The sequence below is a fragment of the Eulemur rufifrons genome, chromosome 24 (genome assembly GCF_041146395.1).
Source record: "Eulemur rufifrons isolate Redbay chromosome 24, OSU_ERuf_1, whole genome shotgun sequence".
In the NCBI taxonomy this organism is placed as follows: Eukaryota; Metazoa; Chordata; class Mammalia; order Primates; family Lemuridae; genus Eulemur; species Eulemur rufifrons.
The window spans coordinates 23,806,731-23,831,919 of NC_091006.1; the positions used below are offsets into that span (position 1 = coordinate 23,806,731).

General features: G+C 34.4%; 1 protein-coding gene across 4 annotated transcripts; it reads left to right on the top strand.

Moving 5' to 3' along the window:
• The first annotated feature begins 256 nt into the window (after positions 1–256).
• On the top strand, positions 257–23,737 carry LOC138374360 (UDP-glucuronosyltransferase 2A1). Of its 4 annotated transcripts, XM_069457117.1 has the most exons (7): positions 257–971; positions 9,940–10,569; positions 16,996–17,144; positions 19,693–19,824; positions 20,890–20,977; positions 21,440–21,659; positions 23,240–23,737. In XM_069457117.1, the coding sequence occupies exons 1-7, from the start codon at positions 257–259 to the stop codon at positions 23,517–23,519; spliced, it is 2,214 nt and encodes a 737-aa protein (XP_069313218.1). In that variant the 3' UTR covers positions 23,520–23,737. The 4 variants fall into 4 exon arrangements, with proteins under 4 accessions (XP_069313218.1, XP_069313219.1, XP_069313220.1 ...); XM_069457118.1 differs by lacking the exon at positions 19,693–19,824; XM_069457119.1 differs by lacking the exon at positions 9,940–10,569.
• Positions 23,738–25,189: the final 1,452 nt, after the last annotated feature.

Genomic DNA, 25,189 nt, shown 5'->3' on the forward strand with positions numbered 1-25,189 from the left:
TTGAGAGAAGGATTAGAGAGCAGGAATTATAATCAAAGCTAAGGCAACAAAGTGAGAGGTAAAACACATTACCCCTAACCCTGTAGTTGCCATAAAATATGGAGCTAATATGACTAATATTATTTGCTTGAGAGAATACTCTTAATGAGTATGAATGGTTTTCACCAAAACTGATAATTTTTTGTCTTTCCTTTTTGTTTGAAAAGAGAGAGACCCATTTGCTTCCTATCTCATCAAATCTGCGTCAAGCCACATCATGTTAAACAAGATTCTGCTATTGTCTCTTCAGATGAGTCTCCTAGAAACTACTCTTGGTGGGAATATTCTGATTTGGCCAATGGAAGGTAGTCACTGGCTAAATGTTAAGATAATTATAGATGAGCTGATTAAAAAAGAACACAACGTGACTGTCCTAGTTGCCTCTGGTGCACTTTTCATCACACCAACCTCTAAGCCATCTCTCACATTTGAAATTTATAAGGTGCCCTTTGGCAAAGAAAGAATAGAAGGTGTCATCAAGAACTTTGTTTTGACATGGCTGGAAAATAGACCGTCTCCTTCAACCATCTGGAGGTTCTATCAGGAGATGGCCAAAGTTATAAAGGACTTCCACATGGTGTCAGGAGAGATCTGTGATGGTGTTCTTAAAAACCAAAAGCTGATGGAAAAGCTGAAGAGTAGCAAATTTGAAGTTCTGGTATCAGATCCAGTATTTCCTTGTGGTGATATAGTAGCTTTAAAACTGGGAATTCCATTTATATACTCCTTGAGGTTTTCTCCAGCCTCAACAGTAGAAAAGCACTGTGGGAAGGTACCATATCCTCCGTCCTATGTTCCTGCTGTTTTATCAGAACTCACCGACCAGATGTCTTTTACTGACAGAATAAGAAATTTTGTCTCCTACCATCTACAGGACTACATGTTTGAAACTCTTTGGAAACAATGGGATTCTTACTACAGTAAAGCTTTAGGTATGTAACAATTTTTATTTTATTATTTGAATTTGAACAAACATAACTTTGTGTCACCTCTTCTTTAATTCCTTGTGTCTGTTCTTTTGTGACTCTACATATTAATGCACTATATACTATTAGCACTTGATAGCAGGAAAGAAACTAAAAGGCATTACACTTCAGAACTACAGGGTGCTGTTTTCTAATTTTATGAACTTGAAGGTACCAACTAAGTTCTTTTTTCAAAAAACAATTTCAGAATATTACAGGAGTACAAATGCTTTGGTTACATATATTGCCTTTGCACTGCCCAAGTCGGAGCTACAAACATGTCTAAGCCCCAGACCTCATGTATCGTACACATCAGGTGTGAATTTACCCAACCTCTCCACTCCCCTCCCACCTGTCTAATGCGCTATGAATGTTACTTCCATATGTGCACATAAGTGTTGATCAATAGTACCAATGTAATGCTGAGTACATATTCTGCTTGTTTTTCCACTCTTGTGTTACTTCACTTAGAAGAATGGGTTCCAGCTCCATCCAGGATAGTATAAGGGGTATTAGTGCCTCATTTTTATGGCTGAGTAGAACTCCATGGCATACATAAACCACATTTTATTAATCCATTCATGTATTGATGGACACCTGGGTTGTTTCCACATCTTTGCAATTGGGAATTGTGTTGCTATGAATATCTGCGTGCAGATGTCTTTTTTATAGAATGGTTTTTTTTCTTTGGGTAAATACCCAGTAGTGGAATTGCTGGATCAAATGGTAGTTCCACTTTGAGTTCCTTGTGGTATCTCCATAATAATTTCCATAGAGGTTGTACTAGTTTGCAGTCCTACCAGTAGTGTAAGAGTGTTCCCATCTCTCTGCATCCAAGTCAACATTTGTTGTTCTGGGACTTTTTGATAAAAGCCATTCTCACTGGAGTTAAGTGATACTGCGTTATGGTTTTAATTTGCATTTCCCTGATGATTAGAGATGTGGAACATTTTTTCATATGTTTGCTGGCCATTAGCCTGTCTTCTTTTGAAAAATTTCTGTTCATGTCCTTCTCCCACTTTCTAATGAGATTGTTTGATTTTTTTCTTGTTGATTTCCCTCAGTTCTATATAGATTCTAGTTATCAGCCCTTTATCAGAGGCATAGCATGTGAATATTTTCTCCAATTCTGTAGGTTGTCTATTTGCTTTGGTGATAGTTTCTTTGGCTGTGCAGAAGCTTTTTCATTTGATCAGGTCCCATTTATTTATTTTTGTTGTTACTATGATTTCCTTGGGGATCTTCTTCATAAATTCTTTCCCTAGACTGATGTCTACAAGAGTTTTTTCCAACATTTCCTTCTAGAATTCTATGGTTTCATGTATTACGTTTAAGTCTGTTATCAATCATTAGTTGATTTTTGTGAGAGGTGTGGATCCTGTTTCAGTCTTGTACATGTGGTTATCCAATTTTCCCAGCACCATTTATTGAATAAAGATTCCTTTCCCAAGTGTATGATTTTGTCTGCTCTGTCACAGATCAGATGGCTATATGAGGATGATTTTATATCTGGGTTCTTTTATGGATAAAATATAGTGACAAATACCTTAGTTTAAAAATAGGACTAGATCTCATGTAGATATTACATTGAAAACACAAATGCCTAGGAACTTCAGTGGTGTGTGGAGAAAGCTGGGAGAGATTTAACTTTCTGTAAGCCTATTATTTTTTTTTTTTTTTTTTTTTTTTGAGACAGAGTCTCACTCTGTTGCCCAGGCTAGAGTGAGTGCCGTGGCGTCAGCCTAGCTCACAGCAACCTCAAACTCCTGGGCTCAAGCGATCCTCCTGTCTCAGCCTCCCGAGTAGCTGGGACTACAGGCATGCACCACCATGCCCGGCTAATTTTTTCTATATATATTTTTAGCTGTCCATATAATTTCTTTCTATTTTTAGTAGAGATGGGGTCTCGCTCTTGCTCAGGCTGGTCTCGAACTCCTGAGCTCAAACGATCCGCCCACCTCGGCCTCCCAGAGTGCTAGGATTACAGGCGTGAGCCACCGCGCCCGGCCTGTAAGCCTATTATTGATATCAACATGTGTGTATATGTTTAAGAATATACATATATATTGATAGTCTCTGATATTGCTTAATAACCATTAATGCTAATACATAAATAAAACATTTTAAGGCTTTGTCATCATTTTTTGATAATACGTGTATGTCTCTCTGATGGTAACTTCATTTCTATGTTTTCTGCTCTCCTATTGCATGCAGATTGTTTGCTATGTTCCTGCTTTCATACCTAACATATTACTTAAATTGTCCAAGCAATGCACTTACATAGTGTAAACATGATTATCTTCCCAGGTAGCTATTTCATAATTCAGTTATAGCTCATACCTTATATATGGTCTTAGATATTGTGTATTTAATATTTTACTTCATTTTCATGATAAACCTGAAAAATACAGACCTAAACTCAATGAAAATCAGATAGAGGTGGAATGTTTTCCACTTTTGACAAGTGGTATTTCTCCAAACGTTATTAAATTTTTTATTGATATATAAAAGATGTATGTATTTTTAGGGTACACATAATATTTTGATATAATGTATGAATGTAATTGGAATATCAATCATCTTTAATATTTTTATTTTCTTCATGCTAGGAACATTTGAATTATTCTCTTCAAGCTATTTTGAAATGTAGATTATTGTTAACTATAATCACCCTGTGGATATATCAAACACTAAGTCTTATTTCTTCTGATGGTATATTTGTAACCATTTATCAATCTTAAATCTTCCTCTCCACCCTCTTCCAGACTGCTATTATGTTTTGAAGCTTTAGCTTCTCATCAACATTAACAAATTGATTTTTGTACTTTTATTTATTGTAATGAAATAATAAAACCAAAATTCAAACAATATTTAAATAATTGAACATTTTCATACACATACTGCAGAGTTGGCAACATTATTTGCTATATAAAACTTGTAAGGCCTAGAGATGTATACTAGCTAATGAATGAGACTCTTAAATACTATTAAAAATCATTTAAAGATGATAAAGTGCAGTGTACAAAACTGTGGGTTCCATGAATGTTGGAAAGAGAAAAATTTGAGGCTTTAGTGTAGTGATAGCTATCGACATACTGGCTTCTTTTCTACAAATCTCCATTTTAAAAAGTTGCAAAGTTGATCTATATAAATCAAAATAAATTTGGGTAGATTAATGTGTGCATGAGGATGTGAGATGCTAAACGTGGATGAATGAATATGACCAAAACCTGCTGAGACTATTGTAACTAAACTAACACTGATAAAAAGTCATTTTCTCCTCTGAGTATGTTAACAAGCTTGCCCCAAATTCAAAAACAGAGTTTATCTTCTTGGATGTAAAAGAAGACCTAGTTTTTCTGTCACTGGGAGAAAAAGAGCATAACTACAATTATAGATTAAACATGCATGTGTCCTGTGAAGATAAGAGTAAAAAAGCAACAACATAGGGTGAAACCTGGATCTTAATAACAATGAGGAGAGAGGAGGAAAAAATGAAAATGGTATGAAGCAATGAAACTGTCAAGACTGCAAAACGCCACCCATGTCCTCATGCATGTGGTAGCCAACAGTGACGTCTCAATATGTGCAGCACCTTAGTTCATGTAAGAGCAAAATGTATATGGACAGTTCCTCGGTTGCAATATGTTTACATTTTTAGCCCATCATTTCTGTTTTTATCAACTACTCATCTCCAACCTTGGGATTCTAATTCTCATTATTACAGTGCTCCTTATTCATATTTTCCCATGCTGGCGGTCTCAGAATCACCTGTTCCAGTGGATTTTGCCTGTAAATTAATGCTAGTAATAAAAGCACATTGTTCTCCCAGTCGTAAGATGTGAGACTAATCTTTCTTAACAATTTGTTCATGAGAATGTAATGAAGATTTGTAAAGATGTTCTTACCCTCCAACTTTGATATATCATGTTTCTAATCAAATTACACTCTTCTGGCTTAGAATGACTATTTAAATTTGTCTTCCCTTAAACACAATATTCTTATTGATGCCAGGGACCTGAACACTTACATTCAAAAGACCAGGTAAGAAATGAATGTACCAAGATGGTGGAGTAAGTCATTTTTTGTGTAAGACTTTGTACATGTGGAATGAAAAATGAGAATGATAAATGGAACTGACTTATAAAAACAATGTCATTCAATTTGCAATTTGGATTGATTTTCTACTTTTGCTTAAAATGCTCTAATCAAAACAATTGCAACAAATCCATGTATACTCAGTTCTCAAATTTTCATACCTGAGTAAATATATACACTTACTCTCCCTAAGATTACTTCACTGTAGTGGAATGCAATTAGAGCCTCAGAATGAGTCCTTAATCCCTGCTAATTGCTAGGAATTGGATGTTATAATGTCAAAGTTTCTCATTTTTTTTCAGATCATGGGTATTTATCTCAAACCAATGGATACCATAATAGTAAGAGCAGCATGTATTAATCTCTTCCTAGGCACTAGATACTGTGATAAATGCTTTATTTGTATTCTCTCTTAATATTTGCAGTAAACTTTTTGCAGGTTATTGGAGGAAAAATACCTGTTATCACAGATGAGAATATTGAGGCTTGAAATTATCAAGCATGTTAAAATCATACAACTACTAATTTAAGAAAATAGTATTCAACCTAAATTTTACTCATACCAAAGCCTCTATGTCATATCCCTAGTTCTAGAAATTTTTTATTCTCTTTTTAATATTTCAGGTGGACACCTAATAATTATTGAGAATATTTTAGGTTAAACCTTTAATTGATACTTTTCTTCTTGACAATATATTTAGCTTTGGAAATCTGTTATTCTATTTCTTGTCTATTTTTGATTTTCTGAATGGAATTTTATTGAGCTATGTTATTACTAGATAACTATTCCTTAAGGTCTCCATGTGACTATTGTCTGGGGTGGATTGCCTGGGCATATCTTTCTGGCTCTAAGACAGCTTCCTAAACAACCTCTAACTGAAGGTAAGGAAAGTCTTCAGCAGATTTCAAATATGTTTGTTTAAAATCGAACCAGGCAAATTTTGGTTTTGTTTTCATATTAACAAAAAAAGCTACCAAAATTTTGGACAGATTTAAGGAGAGAATAATGTAACATTTTTATGAAAGTAAAAATACTTATAATCCATAAGCATTACATATTGTTATCAGCAGAGATTTACCCTTCAATCACTATAACAACTAGCAGACATTTTGTGAATAATACTTATATATTAGACTTATATAAATATGTAAGAATCTATATTATTATATATACATAATTAGGTGAATAATCTCTAAGAGCTAATGACATTATTACAACAATAGATTCCCTTGAAAATATATTCAATTCAATTAACTAGGAAAACCAGCAGATCCTCAAAAAGAATGACCATAATATCCAGCATAAACTAGAGGCTCTCTGAGCACAAGTAAATAATGTAAAATAAAGTTCTAGAAATGTATATATCCTTCTGGTGCTTGATTTTCAGTAGTAATTTTAAAGAAGGAAACAACATATTAAAGTCCTTCACCTCAAGAGTAATAATTTCTATTTGGGTCGTTCTTTGTTTTTCTTTTTTCTCTTTCTTCCTAATCTGTCTCTTGCTTTCTCCTCTCTTTCCTTCTACCCACCCTCTCTCATTTTTTAAAAAAAATTTAAGTTAATCTTGAAGGGTCAGAATCTTTCAAAAAACCCTCTGGTGGCATTGCTTTGCTACAATAACCCATAAGCTGAAGGATAGCCACAGGCGTTGCATTGGAGAAGGGATTGTCTGTGGGACGTCAAAAATTCCCACAGTTGGCAAACATTCTATCTTTTTTGCTCCCACTTATGAACGTGTATCAGAAGAAAAGGAAATGTAGGTTACCATTTTAATTAGTATAATCTTGAGTATTATATCTGTATATTTCTTAAAGTAAATCATTTGTGGACTTTGGCCTCTACACATTGTAATAACAGATCACTTGTGATGTGCCTCAAGACTGAGCATGACTGACTTTTGTTGGGAAACTCATAGTTTGGGAAATTCTGCATCGAAGCCTAAGTGCCCCCATCTGCCAGTGTGGGAGGAGGGGAGGAGAGGAGGAAGGTTCAGGCAATGAGATCTGATAAAGCTGATTATTTAAAAATAAGATTTTCTTCCTATAGTATCATATACAGCTAACATTTATTGAGCTCAGATGCTGTTCTGAATAATTTACATGTATCATTTCACTTAGTCCTCACAAGTACTGGAAAAAGGTGTCATTGTTCTCACCATTTTGTAAATGAGGAGCCTGTGTAACTTGCCTGAGGTTACAATCTAGAAAGTGGTGAATCATCTGATGTCAGACTCTGGTACTAAAACAAAGAAAAATATGAAAGTACGTCTAAATTTCAGCTTTCCAAGAATTAAGTAAATGTCAATCAAGAAAGTCACATAAATCTGAAGCTCTGGTGGGAAGCTAAAATTTTAAGGTTACTGAGGAGTCAAGCAATCATGTTCCTAAAACAGGATGAAGACTGGTTTGCAGGTTTTAGTGGCGTCTGGGAGACAATGAAAAAAGCACAGGTAAATCCTAGCTGTCTAGTGCAATGCTCAGGAAGCCACATAGGAAAAGGACACCTTTAGGCAAGGTCATATCTTTGGGGTAAAAAATTTTAAAGAAGAACTTCATATAAAAATGTTGTTTTAAGAATTTTCAACTGAAACCAGTAGCATTATACACACTTTATTTTTCTTCACTAAATTAGATAACTATTTGTCCTGCAGAAATCACTTGAGTGACAAACTGACTCTTAGAAAACTTTAATATTTTTCCTAATTCCAGAAAATTTAGGGGTACCTACATGCATTTGAGATTATGGGATATATTTTGATAAGCTTTTAAGTGTTATCATAGTAATTATTAGTAATGCATAATTATTACATTTTGCTTATATGCACCTCAGTAGTTGAACAAATCTAAATATTTTACAGATAGACTTCTCTATATGCGTTGTATGATGTTGTGCTTTTTGTTATTAGAAGGTCATGACGGCAACAGATTTCTTGACAAAGATATTATTGAAAATTCCCCTAATGAGGCTTATTTTAATGGCCATCAAGATTAAAGTCTTCTGTGGCTGTTTTATTTCAAAACTCTAATTAGTTTTAAAGGCACAGCCACTATGTTCAAATTGAAGCTGACCCTTGACAGGGCATAAATGCAATAAATCTCAAAGCACCACTACTCTCTCTCTTTTTTCCCTTTCTTTGTTTTCCTGGTCCTTTTCTTACTCAGGGCCTGAAATTACACCATTCAAGGGCAACTGTATATGCAGCAAAAACTCACCACTTAATTTTTATTCTTTTTTTTTTTTGTACGTTGTTATGTGTTTTTTTAACTTTTATTTATTTTATTTTATTTATTTATTTATTTTATTTATTTATTTATTTTTTTAGTTCATCTTATTATTATGGGGGATACAGAATTGCAGGTTACATACTTTTTCTGATTTCTATCCTTCTACTCTCTTACTTTGTTCTTATTTCTCATTTGAATGGTAGCTTCTAATGATTTAAAAATGGTATCATTATATAATTGCAATTCTTCAGTTTGGGATTCACTAAGATCCACAGCTGATATCACTATACCCAGGTCTACCCAGTTGTTCTATAGGCAGCCCACTGACTTACCATCAATCTTTAGGCAAATTTATTACACTACTAAAATACTACGTTCTTGTTCTGAACCAAGCAGTTTGCGAAGTAGCTTTGCAAATATTGCTGATAATCTACAAAATGATATAACAAATTAATGTAATTATTTCTCATGTCCCTTTGAGAACACTGAGGATGAAAGGGTTCAAGCAATTCTCTAGGATCTCGTATCTTGTAAAAGGTCTCAGATCTTGTAAAAGGACTGTTTTTGAATCTGGGGAGATTGAACTTCAGTGTCTACCTAATTTAATCTACCTCACAGCTATGAGTGAAAATAAACCAAAAAAGTGTGGGTGTGATTCCTCAGGGTGGCAGACCCTGTCCCCTTGATTTGTATATGAAAATGTCATATGTTAGAAACCGAAAAACTTCCTTTAACAATGGGGTAGGAGACACTGACTAATTTGCTGTATTTAGAGAAGAACCCTGTCCTCTATCAAATGTGTAGCAATTTACTCAATAAACCAATTAATCTAAAATATCTTAAAATGTTTGAGCAAACTTCTTAGTGAAGCATTTTTTTTTTTAATTTTTCTTTCTAAATATGATCCTTGAGGAAGTGATAATGTTGGTCCAGCAATGAGTCCAATGATGTTTTTATTATAATCCCAATTGTTCTACTTTGTCATATGCTTTTGTGTCTGCAACTCATCTATGGTTTTGTTATCCATGAAATGAGAGAAATAACTTCTGCCACACAAAATCATGAAGAAGACTGGATATGATAATCTATGCAAAAATCCCTGATAATGGAGACAACGCAACTTGAAAGTACCCTAATTTTGACAAAGTGCTTTTTTCAGTAAAAGATTGTTATTTTTCTTTTAGTCTAATTTTGGGAAAGATATATTATACTGAAGACACATTGTATAATTCATAGTTATTATCACTGAATATACAGACACTGGATTTATTACCTCTCTGCTTCTTTTTCTTTAAAATAGGATCAGATTTCATTTCTGTTGTTGGAATAATCATGCCAATCCATAGAAGAATTTGAATTATATTGTTTTTCTTTTAATCTGTAGATTAATTGATGTATAATTGAGTATAACCATATCATTAAATATTATTTTATTTGAAAAATAAATCTACCCAAATGTGCTTTGAAGATTTCTTTTTATCTTGAAAGATCTACGGTAGGATGGTTTCCATAATGGATATCACCATGCCTAAGAAGTTTGTCCAGCTGCTGGTTTTTAATTTGACTCTGATTGAAATTATTCTAAGTGGGAATGTGCTAATCTGGCCTACAGATGGTAGCCATTGGTTAAATATTAAGATCATTCTAGAAGAGTTGATTCAAAGAAATCACAATGTGACTGTACTGGCTTCATCAGCAACTCTGTTGATCAATTCCAGTCTGAATTCTCCTGTGAATTTTGAAGTGATACCTGTTCTTTTTAAGACGAGCGATATAGATTCCTTAGTTGAACATATGATAACGCTGTGGCTAGACCACAGACCAACTCCTCTCACACTGTGGACTTTCTACAAAGAACTAGGAAAACTCATAGACACTTTTTATCGAATTAATATACAAATCTGTGATGGCGTATTAAACAACCCCAAGTTAATGGCAAGACTTCAGAAAGGTGGTTTTGACGTGTTGGTAGCAGACCCAGTAACAATCTGTGGTGACCTGGTTGCTCTGAAATTAGGAATTCCATTTATGTATACCTTGAGGTTCTCTCCAGCCTCCACAGTAGAGAGACACTGTGGAAAAATCCCAGCACCAGTTTCCTATGTACCTGCAGCCTTGTCAGAGCTCACTGACCAGATGACCTTTGCTGAAAGGGTTAAAAATACCATATCTTATCCACTGCAAGACTATATATTTCAAACCTACTGGGGAGCATGGAATTCATACTACAGCAAAGTTTTAGGTAAGTGCTTCTAATTTTCTCTTGTTAATAACTCCAGATATCTTATTTATTCTTATTGTTCATACAGCAAAAAAATTCCATCTCAATGCATGTGCCAAGCTGAAGTAAATGTATTTATTATATTTCTGTACAATTCCTTGATTATTCTTTTTGGATAAATTCCTAAAAATTGAAATGGTAGGATTAATATATATGCTATTGTTGCTCTTTTTTTTTTTCTTTTTAATTTTTTGAGACAGCATCTTGCTCTGTCACTTGTTCTAGAGTGCAGTGGCATCATCATAGCTCACTGCAACCTCGAACTACTGGGTTCAAGTGATCCTCCTGCCTCAGTCTCCTGAGTAGCTGGGACTATAGGCATGCACCACCATACTTAGTTAGATTTTTATTTTTGTAGAGATGGAGTGTCCCTATGTTGCCCAGGCTGGTCTTCAACTCCTGGGCTCAAGCAATCCTCCTGCCTCGGCCTCCCAAAGTGCTAGGGTTACAGGCGTGAGCCACCACTCCCAGCCCTATTGTCTCTTAATGCAAATAATGTAGTGCCTTTTTAGGTAATAGCTTTTCAATGTATAAATTAATCTTCAAATATAAATGAAAGTACCTTTACCAGGATAAATTATGATGCTGCCAAAAAGTACCCTGGCAAATATTTTAAGGTGATATTTTCCCTCCTTTGTGCTTCATTATTTTCTTTGACTGTTGATAACTCTAAAAAGCATAGAGTTGGACATTAGAAAACCTGAGTTTATACCCTACCCTGCCTCTCATGAGCTCTCTATCCTTAGGCTTCTCTGAGTGCTTGGGCTAGCCCTGTCTCTCAACTTAATGTCTCTGTATCCTTTGGCAAGCCTCATGTTTCCTTGCCTCAGAGATTACTCATGAGGTTCAAACATAATACTGCCAACTGCCAAGGCCACTTCTGATTGGTTGTTTTTATTTTTTCTCTTTTTTTCCTGAGCCTTCTTTATTTTATTTTATTTTCTTCTCTCCTGAATGCTTTTTTTCTCCAGATCTGTAAATAATAGCCAGCGGCATTAATTCATAGCAGGAATTCACAGCCGATGCTGCCAATGGTACTTTATTACAGAGGTAATGTGCAAAATACTGTTCTTTTATACCTCTTTTGGCTTGCCTGCCTCCCTCCCTCCTTTCTTTCCTTCCAGTTTTTCCTTCTTTCTTTTCCTTCTTCCCTTCCTTCTTTCATTCATTTCTTCCTTCCTCCTTCTTTGTGTAAAAAAAGTATTTATTGAACATCAGCCAGGTGTCTGCCATTTTTCTGGATACTAGGAATACAACAATGAGCAAAACAGACCAATATCTCTAGCCCCATGGAGCTTACATTCTAATAAGAGGAGACAGTAAATAAAATAAATATATAAAATATATAGGATGTTAATGTTAGACTGTGATGAATGCTATGTAGTAAAGTAGGAAAAATAGATAGTTCTCAGAGTGGGGTTGTGCTTTTATACAGAGCAGCCAGAAAAGGTACCAGCTGAAAGGTTGACTGACGTTTGATCAAACACTGAGGGAAGTGAGAATGAGGTCCAGTAGGATCCCTGGAGGAAAAGCATTTCCGGCATAGATAAGAACAAGTGCAAAGACCTGTGTGTGGCAAACCGTAGATGCAGGAATACCCTTGCACTAACTTGATCTTACGCTTAACGTTCACTGGTAGAATTTGTATAATGTTTTTTTCTTCTCTTGATACTGGAGTACTCTTCATCCAATTTCTGTCAAACTTCTGAACTTCTTCATAGTATTGGTGTAGAGGGAAGATATTGAACATATAACATATAAATAAAACATTCTAGGTACTTAAAATGTGAATGTTTTTGAAGGTATGGTAATCAGAATTGTATAAGTAAAATCTTGTTCTTACATTTTCTATAATGTAAGTTAACTACATTTCTTTTCTTTTCTTTTTTTTTTTTTTTAAGACAGAGTCTCACTCTGTTGCCCGGGCTAGAGTGCCGTGGCGTCAGCCTCGCTCACAGCAACCTCAGACTCCTGGAGTCAGGCAATCCTGCCTCAGCCTCCCAAGTAGCTGGGACTACAGGCTTGCACCACCATGCCCGGCTAATTTTTTTTTTCTATATATATATTTTTAGCTGTCCATATAATTTCTTTCTATTTTTAGTAGAGACAGGGTCTCGCTCTTGCTCGGGCTGGTCTCGAACTCCTGACCTCCAGCGATCCTCCCGCCTCGGCCTCCCGGAGTGCTAGGATTATAGGCGTGAGCCACCGCGCCCGGCCAACTACATTTCTTTATTCTGGATTTCAAATTTCATATGTCTCAAAAAGACATTTTGCTTTAAATTTAGATGTTATTCACATGATTGTGTCCCAAGACGTTTGAAATGTGTTCTATAATTCTCCCTGCTCATATGTATATAACACATACTGACTATTGCAGGTACTGAATGAGATCACAGTCTATATTGAAAAACATCTGAGGTTCTGGTTTCAGGTTCCACTTGTTAACTGTGTGATCTCAGACAAGTAACTTGAACTCTTTGAGTTATGGGGCTTTCTGCTCTGTAAAATGGAGATCTGTTTTCACTGTACTCTTCAGGAGCATTGCGTGGATATGCCATGTCAATTGTAAAGAATTATATTAAATATTATTGACACTGAACTAGTCCAGATGCTGCATTGACAAAACTCCAGTTGCACTGCCATAGGACTCTGTAAATAAAAAGCAGTCAATATACATCTGCAAAAACTAAATGTTCTCTGCTATGTACTAAGTCTTCCTTTTGAAAGGAAGCCATGGCAAATTAGATAGTGTGTGAAAAAGCCCTTGCAAAGCAGAAAGTTCCCAACTTCTCATCTTTGCAGGATAATAATCTAGTTTCAGAATTCCCACCTTTTGAGAAATTAAATATTGCATTTACTTAAGTCCTTTATGCTTCTCATGTTACTACGCATATTTGAGCAAAAAAGAACTACCTTGAATATTTTATCTCAAATTGAGGTATACCGTGAAGAAGAGCTGGTAAAATCCAATTTGCCTTTGTTTGCAATTATATTCCTAAAGTATTAGGAACACCTGGTAAATGAAAGTGATACAGGCAGCTTATATTTTACATTATTATGTTTGAACATGGGAGATTTAATAACATGTCAAATTTCTGTGGGATTTCCATTACAATGTTTGTTTTTCAGTTCTGTGTGGGAAAATAGAGTTTGAAAGATGGTATGTTGAATTGTGGTAAAGAAAAATCTCAAATGTCTTGAAGGAGATAGAATTATATAGCAAGGGCATATTTAACTGCACTGGTTAAAAAGCCTGTTTTCTGTACCAGTGAGGAAATCGTAAATCTTATGGATGAAGTAGATAAAAACAATCACCATTTTTAGAAACGCTTCCAATAGCTAATGGAACAGAGATCTTAGGGAATATGAAAATCATTGCTACTTCTATCCAGAAGTGAATCTATTAATAAATAGATGCCACCCAAATGCTCTGCGTGACACTTTCAAATTGCACTGAACTCTCCCTCCTCTTCTGAGAGACCTGCTGTACAGAGAGTGCATAGATAGTTCTCACTGCAGGATTTGGGACTAACCTTTGCTGCAGCTACAGACAGGCTAAGGCCTTGAACACTGTACTAAAAATGGTTAGGCAAGCAAGGCAACTGGATGGCTCCATTTTTGCCTCTGGCTTTGGGTTCCCAGTCTTTCTCCATTCTTCAGTGCAGTGCACTGAAAATCGGGAGAGCGGAAAGCCCAGTATTAATCTACACAACGCTTGGCATCGTAGCCTACATTTAATCATCAGTATCAAGTTGATCCCTCATAGAAGATTAAAACAACCTTTGTGCAAAGTAATATGGAGATACCTCAAAGAGCTGCAAGTAGAACTACCATTTGATCCAGCAATCTCATTACTGGGCATCTACCCAAAGGAAAAAAAAGCCATTCTCTTAAAAAGACATCTGCAGTAGAATGTTTGTAGCAGCACAATTCATAATTGCAAAGATGTGGAAACAACCCAAGTGCCCATCAATACATGAGTGGATTAATAAAATGTGGTATATGTGTATGATGGAGTTCTACTCAGCACAAAAAACAATGGTGATCTAGAACCTCTTGTATTATCCTGGGTAGAGCTAGAGCCCATTTTACTAAGGGAAGTATTCCGAGAATGGAAAAACAAGCACCACATGCACTCACCAACAAATTGGTATTAACTGTTCAACACTTATGTGCACATTTAGTAGTAACATTCATTGGGTGCCAGGCAATTGGGGGGGAGGAGGGGATGGGTATATACACACCTAATGGGTGCAGCATGCACTATCTGGGGGATGGACATGCTTGAAGCTCTGACTTGGGTGGGGCAAAGGCAATATATGTAACCTAAACATTTGTACCCCCATAATATGGTGAAATAAAAAATAAATAAATAAACCAAATATAAAAAAATAGAAAAGAAGTCGATGAGAAGTCAAATAATTTGATATTGAGACAGGTAACACTGGTTTTCCTTTATAAAACAGAAAAATAGTGTTATTATTTTGCAAAATGGAAAAGTAGAGAATGCTGTATTACTGTTTTCTATATTTAGAGAGCTGAAGAATCCTTTTATGGAGAGCAGATGCAAGTTATTAATAGCATTTAGGTCATATTTTTAGCTCTGCCACTTAGTCATCTGGTCTTTAGTAAACATCTCAGTATAGTAATTTTTGCCTGTACACATGTACATATATATATAATTGATGTATGATGACTTTCAGGCATTGTTAATATAATTTTTCATATTACATGGCTGGATAATTTCCTGACAGCCCTCTATAATGTAATATTATGTATGTTTGTGTCTGTTGCAGAGATTCATTGCTCCCTAGGTTTTAGGTTTTACATAAATCTTGTATTCCTTGATAATTATTTATACATTTTTATAGATCTTTGTTGTGCAGAAATGGGTTATTCATTTTCTTTGGTTTAAATTACACTACCATCAATGGTTAAACATGAAAAAGGTATTATATTTGTTTGTTTCTTTATATTTATTTTAATAACAGTACACATCTGGCTACCTATCACTAGTGGGGAACTAGAACTTTATTTATGGTTTATGCATATTTTATACTTCTCATATATCTGTTCCCATAATTCTAATCCAGATGTAACCACTATATTAAATTTATGTTTATAATTTTCCTTTTAAAAATAATATGTAATGTTATCATGTGTCTGTGTGCATAACGTTACTAAGATTCATCCATTGGTTGCATGCACTAATAGTTCATCAAATTCACCTAGAGCTTTAGTAATCAAGGCAGGATATATTATAGTACACTTGGAACAAGGCATCTAGAGGACAGCAATACATTGCTGTAGAAGATGTGAGGTGAGTTCTCATCCACTCTGACAATTTCAAGCTAAGTGTCCTTGGGCAGTGCTTCTCAATTATCAAATTAAGGCTTTAGGCTATAAAACCTCATACAGAAATTGAAACGCTATTAAGTGGTGACTCTAGAAAGAGGTTATTCACCCTGGGATGTATGTGATCACTGATTTTGATTAGAATCTTTAATAAGAAAGTATTCTAGGGTTTTCTTCTCTCAGTTACAAAACATGTTTTCTATGTGTAAACATGGTTGACATGGTCATTTGCAGATGCTCATTCTTCTCCACAAAACTCCTAAAACTAATACTTAGAATCTGTTCCTTAAAAAAAATCATTTAAAGGTAACTCTAAGGTAAGTGGTGATACTGGTTATATGTCTATTTGTATGTCACATCCCAAAGGGGGGTTGTATTGGCTATGAATTATTCAGAAAATTCATACTAAGAAAATAATGGCAAATCAATTTAAGTGATGGGATTTGACTCAGGAAGAAAGGATAGACTGAGGATGGAGGGATCCTTCAACAATTTGTGTGAGTCCACAATTTATGTGAAAGATGTATTTCTGACCGGAAGCTGGAAAACCATTAAGAGAAGAATTGGTCCTGATATGGTGGAGGTAATGTATTATCTGCCATTTAATTGGAGAGAGAAAATGAGTATTAAATTCATCAGTAGTTGGAATTGTACTGGTTAAGGTTAATTGTAATGGTTAAGGTTTTGGTTGATTTATTGTTGTGAAATGACACTTACATATTACTTTTCTTTCACTAACCAAAAATCCTCTCTCCTTTCCTCCTTTCTCACATTCCAGTCTCCCTTCTTTCCTTCCTCTCTCTTATTTCTCCCTTCTTTCCTTCTTCCCTCCTCGCCCCCTCTTTCCATCCCTCACTTCCTCCCTTCCGTCTTTCTTTAATTTCTTCTTTTTAACATATAGTTATAATAAGTACTCTAATGCATCTAAATTAATTTTTTCCTTAATAATTTGTCAGGAAATTAGTAATACATTTTTCACTCGGGAAACACGTATGCTAATTCTCTCAACACAACTTTGTTCATTTTCTTCAGGAAGACCCACTACATTATGTGAGACTATGGGGAAAGCTGAAATTTGGCTAATCCGAACATATTGGGATTTTGAATTTCCTCGTCCATACTTACCTAATTTTGAGTTTGTTGGAGGGTTGCACTGCAAACCTGCCAAACCGTTACCTAAGGTAGGTGTATGACAGTGGAGGATTTTATGTACCTTATAAAAAAATACCCCATTCTCCTTTAAAGTTTACAGCCTTAATAACAGATAAATGCTTCTGGAAATCTTCAGTTTACCACTCCTAATCTATTTTCCTCATTATGCAGGTCTTCTATGAGTAATATTTATTCTTTAGTACCTTAAACTGAGAATTTAAACTGAAGAATGAAATGATTCCAATGGTGTGTTACAAAAATATCGGTGTGTCTATAATGTGGATACTGGATGGGAAGGACAGAAAACCAACCATGGAAATCACTAAAGACACTGCCATAGTCTTAATAACAAGCCTGATAGAGTTATGAATAGGAACATTTTACCAAATTTGAGAGATAAAGATGCTCCCATGAGAACCCTTGAGTAAATTCCATAGAATTTGGTAATAGAAAGTCAGTGTTGAGGGAAGACATGGAATGAGGTAGGGTTCCTAGATTTTAATTTTGAGGGTTTATTGGATCTTGATTACCTTTTCTGTCAGCAAACAAATGGTGGTGGAAAAACTCCCTTGAGTTTACGATGATGAGATTAATTTTGACCTATTTAAGGAGACAAAATAATTTTTAGGTGATTTCTAGAAATCATTTTGGTAGTACAAAGTCTCAGCCTCAGCAGAGAGCACTAGAAATAAATTCAGAGTCATCAGCATAAAATAGAAATCATAAAACTGAGAGATTCAAATATCATATTGGTTCTATAAGACCATAATATTAGGGAGTTTTTCTGGAATGAAAAAAATTGTATATATACCACATGCCAAAATCTTCAAAGGATAAATGTGAAATGCCAGAAATGGTAGACAGAAAAAGTATTGAGAAGCAAAAGAGAGTAATAGATAAACATGCTAAGAACATTACATTTAATGATCAAGAGGGAGTTAGGAGACAGATGCTCGTTTATTTCGTTTGTAGGCAAACATAATCCCTTTAGACAGTTGCAGGTTAAATGGTGTTCTCAGAAGAGTTCTTTATTTCTATTTACAGTAAAAGGTCCATTTATGTTTAAAATTTTATTTTAGTATTCTGAATATGCTTTTCTTACCATCAAAGTATGACTGCAAGCAAGTTTTGTTGAGTCTTGTTATTAGAGGAGATAATATACCAATATCTAAATAAAAACACATAAGAGAAATGACATATCTGTGATATCCATGGCTCACTATATGATAACCCACGCCACGCTGTTCTCTTTACCTTCACACCCCTACTTCTCTCTCTCTCTGTCTCTCTGTCTCTCACACACAAACACACACGCACACAGAAACACAATTTCACAGAAACAATTCAGACGTATTTTATAAGAGAGAGAAGTTTTTTCATTCCAAATTCAAATTATCTATTATGGTAGACTTTGAGAAATAATACTCATCTTGGATTGTATTTATGATGATAGAATTATGCCAGTCATTGGGTACACAGAATAAAAAGCAATGAGAGACAGTCAAATCAAAAATGCAAATCAGTATGGTAGGTGTATATGTTTGGTTTGTGTGTTATTTTACTCAGTCAGTAGTCTGTTTGGAAGATGAATCAGAATGGTAAAACACCAATTCCTGGAACTTCAGAGATATTCTCCTGACGTTAACTAAGCTAAAAATAACAGTCAACTTCCACTTAAGATATCATCCTCCCTGTAATAATTTCACTAGTCATAAACTGAGAAACACAGTGATTCCAGGGTAATCACAAATATAATAGTTGCCAGGGAATGCAGGCTGTATCTCTAGAAAGTGGCACAGATTATTATGTGAAAGGCCCCAATTCCAGACTTTGCAGTGCCCAGAACACTAAGTGATGACCCAGGGAATTTTATTTGCAGAGGAATTTATATTTTGCTTCTGTTTTAAGGCTCAAATTAGGGCATATGGCTACTGTCGTACTCATGTATGAGTTTGTACATTAGGAAAACAAGAGAAGCACTGCCTCATAAATGTCATTACGATTACAGTTGAAGATTAACTGTATTATTTTCTTCTTCTAAAATATGTTACTGTATACATCATATTTCTAACAAATTTATTCTTAGCCTTATTGAGGGAAGGTATAAACTTGAGTAAATGATCTTGAATGTTTGTCTAACAGGAATAGGTAGATCAAATTATTAATAATTTATTAGATATAACTGTCATGTTAATAATTGTAAAAGTCTAGCTCAAGACCCTATCTTGGAATTCCTTTCAAAAATATTTTTATGAGTTTGCAAACAACTCTATTGGTTAGCTGAATTAAGCCTTGGGAGTAACAATTCCCTCCACCATGAGAAGAGCTGCCCCTTGGTGTCCATTTCTATACAGGTTTAGGTTCCATGCTTTTACATGTAATCACTGATTAGATATTAAAGCCATAAACTTCAGAAACATATTTCCTCCCAATGAGACTAGATGGTTCTCCATGTCAGAAGACAGACCAGACTATTTCCTCTGACATTTCTTAACTTTACCTATTTAAATGTGTAAGTAAAGCTTTTTTCCCCCATGATGCTACACTGTCATAATAGTAAGAATGTTATGTTTACAGGAAATGGAAGAATTCGTCCAGAGTTCAGATGAACACGGTGTTGTGGTGTTTTCTCTGGGATCAATGGTCAAAAACCTCACAGAAGAAAAGGCCAATATTATTGCCTCAGCCCTCGCCCAGATTCCACAGAAGGTCAGTCGAGCCTCTTATCATGGTAGGCAGCATTTTACGAATTGAAGAGACAGTGTGGCTATTAGTGCTCTTTCCAGACAAAAGTTGAAATTCAGTATCCACTGAGTATTACTGGCACTAGCTGTAAGTAAGATTTTTAAACCATTAAAATCATGTGTATAAGTATTAAATCATTTGCTTACTGAGCCTGGCATTAATATTACAATATGCTTTTCTGTAGTCATTTATTTTCACATGAAATAGATATGAAGGCTCCCACTGACTTTTTACTATTAGAAATCTTCTGTTCTGCGCTGACTGCTCCTGATAGTCCTGAAATATGTTAGCTCCATAGTCCTGGAAAAGAGAGAGTTTATATACAGAGTAGAGAGAAATTATGCTTTAAAATATACTTCAAATGTGTAGGTATTATTGAGGTTCCTTCAAAGTATAGCTGATTTAGAAATAGAAGCCTAGGTTCACTTAGTGTTTCTATGAATGAATTGAATAATCTTCAACTAAAAACAATTAAAATTCTAATATTGTTTTCAAAGAAAATGCATTTTCTAATGTTATTCAATATCAATTCACCTTAATTTTTATCACTACAATTCCATATTACTTCTCTTTTTATACTCCTATTCATGAAACATCTAAGGATTCTTTATATTTATATATTGGTTAAAGTACATAAATCTTACAATGATTTTTAACCCTCATATTCTGATTAACTAGTTCTGTTTATTTTCTTTTTCTTTACTCACAATCTCACTTCTAAGCAATGTTAAATGACTAATATCAAAATAATATTACTATATTTAATAGACTATTACTACAAGCCTTTACAAAAAGGTAGATGTAAACAAACCTCTTGTACATCTCCATGTTTCCAAACTACCATTTATGTAACACCTTCTCAACTATCACCTAAGCTAGGTGGCTGTTTGGTATCTAAATTATTCTACAGCCTTAAAATGCCCTCATTGTGTGGGCATTGGTTACTGAGCCTTGACAGTACTATGGAAACACAAGCTTTTTTTGTAATCATTTATTATACTTGCAAAATTAAAGCATCATTTTCCATAGGTTTTATGGAGATATGGAGGGAAGAAACCAGCCACATTAGGAAACAATACTCAGCTCTATGACTGGATACCCCAGAATGATCTTCTTGGTAAGACATGGGGAAAGAAAAGCTGGACAGTTGGACAATAGACAAGTAACTGTTTAACAGCAAATAAATTCAATGCTTTCTTAATAATTTAAATTTTGAAACCCACTTTTAGAGGAGATATTATTAAATAATTAGCCATTAATTTTACAGATTCATGCTTCCTCTGGTTCACAAAAGAGCATCAGGGAAGACTCTCATCACTCTTCAAGTTTCATTCTCAGTTCAGATATCACCTCCGCAGTTCAGTAATGCATTCCCAGAAAGTGCAGAGGGTGTTAATCTCTGATGTCCCTGGGATCATAGTTTTCTGATATAGAAATACCCCATGTGCTCAGCTTATGTAGAAAATATTTCCATCTTCAGTGAGTTATGCCATAGTTTTTTTTTGCTTTTTGTCTCTGAGATTCTGCTAATGTCTTATAAAGAAATATACACCCACTTCTTACTCTATCTGCAAACTAGGTCATCCCAAAACCAAAGCTTTTATCACTCATGGTGGAACTAATGGGATCTATGAAGCAATTTATCATGGGATCCCTATGGTGGGAGTTCCCATGTTTGCTGATCAGCCTGATAACATCGCTCACATGAAGGCCAAAGGAGCAGCCGTGGAGGTGAACTTGAACACAATGTCAAGTGCCGATTTGCTCAATGCCTTGAGAGCAGTCATTAATGAACCTTCGTAAGTACTATTGCTTTTAAGGCTTACCTAACATTGATTATGTTATGCATCATACCAGAAAATGTCCAGTGTTTTACACCTTTATAATTGATTTATTTTCAAATAACAACTATAGTCTGAGCAATATAAAAACCATTTGTTTCATTTGCCACACTGTTTAAGTGATTTGCTAAAATTGGAAAAAAACAAGAAACCTAAGACTTCAAATATTCTTTCAATATTTTTTCCAAAATAAATAATGTTATGATTATATAAATTCTCAGATTTTTTCTGAATAATCTGCTTAATTTTATAGATAAGTGAATAAGTAAATAAGTGAATATTTAAATATTATAAACCATTCAGTAAGTGTAAAATGGAATTGATAGTGCCCAATATTAATCATTCAGAAATAATTGTTATTAATACTGAGTAATATATCATCAATTAGACTATTACCGGAATGTTAGTTAGCTGATAATTTTTTTCATTTTATTAAATAGCAGAGTAAGTCTGTTCTGTGATTCTTTTTCACTTTAATGCACATAATGCTCATTAAATTTTATCATGATTTGAAAACTATTGGTGTCAAAAGACAGAATCCTAAATACTCTTAGAAATTTCCAACTAAATACCTAAAAATTATTTAATTGAAAATACCTTTATATTAACCCTAAACCCAGTACCACCTCAGAAATTATCTGGGAACACGAGAGTATAGGGTATAGTACATGCATATATGGACATGTTTGTATCCATTCTGTTATTCCTTAAAGAAATTAAGGGCCATACAAAATTGCATTTGAATTCATAAAGCACAGTAATTGTAATTATTCAGAATATTTTAATATATATCAGTCATAAAAACATTACTGTATGATATAATATGAATTAATGAATTTATGAACATGGTTGATGATTATCCTACTTCATTTATAGGAAAGCATATTTTATTTCTATTTGGATTCACATATACAAACTTATTTATCAAATAGACAACCTACAGAATGGGAAAAATTTTCACATACCTAAGTATTTTTATTCAATCTTGACATTGCCAATAAAGACACTATCCTTTCCCTCAGAAACATACAAATGTGTGTGCAAAGGAGTGAATATCACAGTGCCAAGATCTCAGAATTGCAAAATGGCTTACTAATATTGACTACCAATTTCTATTGTCTGTCATGTGAACTAGCCAGCTATTAGGGAACATGATTATAGATGTTTTAAAAGATATTGTTCCACAATATTGGCTTAGGTACCATCTTCGTCTTGAAACAATCCTGGACGCTATAATTCACACAGTATCACAATTATTTCTGGAAAAATTATGCTATACATTCACAACTGGCTTCTACTTTTTTCTATGTCTGCATTTGACCACATTGTGTTAACACTATATAATATTTCCTCCACACCCTCCCATTTATAACTCTTAAAATTCTATGCAATTAGCAAAGTTCACGCAAGAATTAGACTTTTTCTCAATGTATCTATGTCCTTTAACTTGCATAACAAGGAACATGCATCACATATTTAGTTTTAGTAAAAACAAACCCCCAAACTCTCTGATTTCTGTCTATGAATTTGCCTTCCAGTTATAAAGAGAATGCTATGAGGTTATCAAGAATTCACCATGATCAACCCGTAAAGCCCCTGGATCGAGCAGTCTTCTGGATTGAGTTTGTCATGCGCCACAAGGGAGCCAAACACCTGCGACCAGCTGCCCACAATCTCACCTGGTTCCAGTACCACTCTCTGGATGTGATTGGGTTCCTGCTAGCCTGTGTGGCAACTTCCATGATATTAGTCACGAAATGTTGTTTGTTTTCTTGTCAAAAATTTGGCAAAACCGGAAGGAAGAAAAAGAGAGACTAGGTCAAAAAAAAAGAGAAAATATATCTTTCTAAATTTGGCCAAGTCCAGAATGGAACAATCCTGTTAATTCCAACCGCAAAGAGCTTAACAAAAGCACATCTCCATCCTGTTTTTAAATTTTCCATTTCTCTACCTTAGCCTGAAGATAAGCCTAGAATTCAATATGATCACTAACTATTAAGTGTGTTCCATTCTTCCTTGGTCTTTATGGAGCTGGCTTTACCCTTTTCCTTTTCCTTTTCTGACACAGGCACACTATCTAATTTTAAATATGTTCTATTCATAATATTAATATTTTCCTTATATGTACCTTAATTGCTAACAATATGCTGAATCTTGGGTAATGCACAAAGTGTAAGTAGAATTTGTCAGGTATTAGGAAGCTCAGAAGAGTCAAATTCACAAGTTTCTGGAGTCTACACAAAGCAGGGATCCATCACAGGAGATTAGTGTGCTATGAGAAGAGTAATGATTTTATTTTTAATAAAAATAATCTGCTCAATGTTACAGGAATTAGAGCATGAATTTAGAACTGTGATAGTGCATTACTATTAAATGTCTAAAAATTTTCATTGAACACATCTAGATCATCATGGTCTAATGTGCCTGCATTTCTTCACCAAATATTCTTGTGTTTCTTTTAGTGGAAGTTTGAGCACGGTCCTCAAAACACAGATCAATTCAGACATTTTTTTTTCTCAAGGAGAAAGTCAGCAATACGTTAAAGGTGAACAGATCATTTTTAGAGGACATAACGATAAGAAATATAGAAAAAATATAAATTTTATAGAATTTTTAGTTCATAGGACAAATGATAACCTTAAATGTCAATTCATTAACATTTGATTAATGTTAATGAACCAAACCAAAAAATTATGACTACACATAATCTGTAATCAATACTTATAATCAAAAGTTTAATTTTCCGTCAAAAACTAGGAAATATTTACTTGGAATTTGAGATCATTATTTTCCAGTCTTTATCTTCTACATATTTCAATTCATCAATTAATTTTTATACTAAGTATATATTAGTCTACCAGCTTGCCCAAATTTTAAATATATTCTATTTGTAATATGTTATAGTAAATATTTATCAATGCAAAACTCTAATTGAAGGCAAACATTAATATTTGGATCAACTCTGAATTAATTTGACAAATATATTAAAGATTACATTTTCTTTACCATGTATAAACTTAATGACATGTCTGACTAAAGTTTTAATTCCAGTATTTGATATATAATTGAGAAGATCAATAACATTGATTGGCTTAGTGAAAATTTTGAAATCCCCATTCATTTCTACGTGATGTATTGACATTTACTTCCATTTAAAAAATAACTACAGGACAGGAACACAAACTTCTTAAATGTGTATAATAATGAAAATGCAAATAAATTGTTAAAAAACTTTTTGTGAAGACTCAAAATGTATTTGTTCAATGTTAACTTTTTAAAAAAGTGATTACCTTCTTGTGTTCTGAGAGTTACAAGTTTCATTATATTTTAAGAAGAGCTCTTTATGTTTGCTGTATGCCCAGTTTGTTTTCTGCAGTTGGAATGATGCAAATGGCTAAGATCCAGTGAGTTGTGGACTGGCCGTCCCTGGGGATAAGCACTGCATAGGCTCTCAGACACCCATTTGGTGTCTGACACTGGCCACTCAT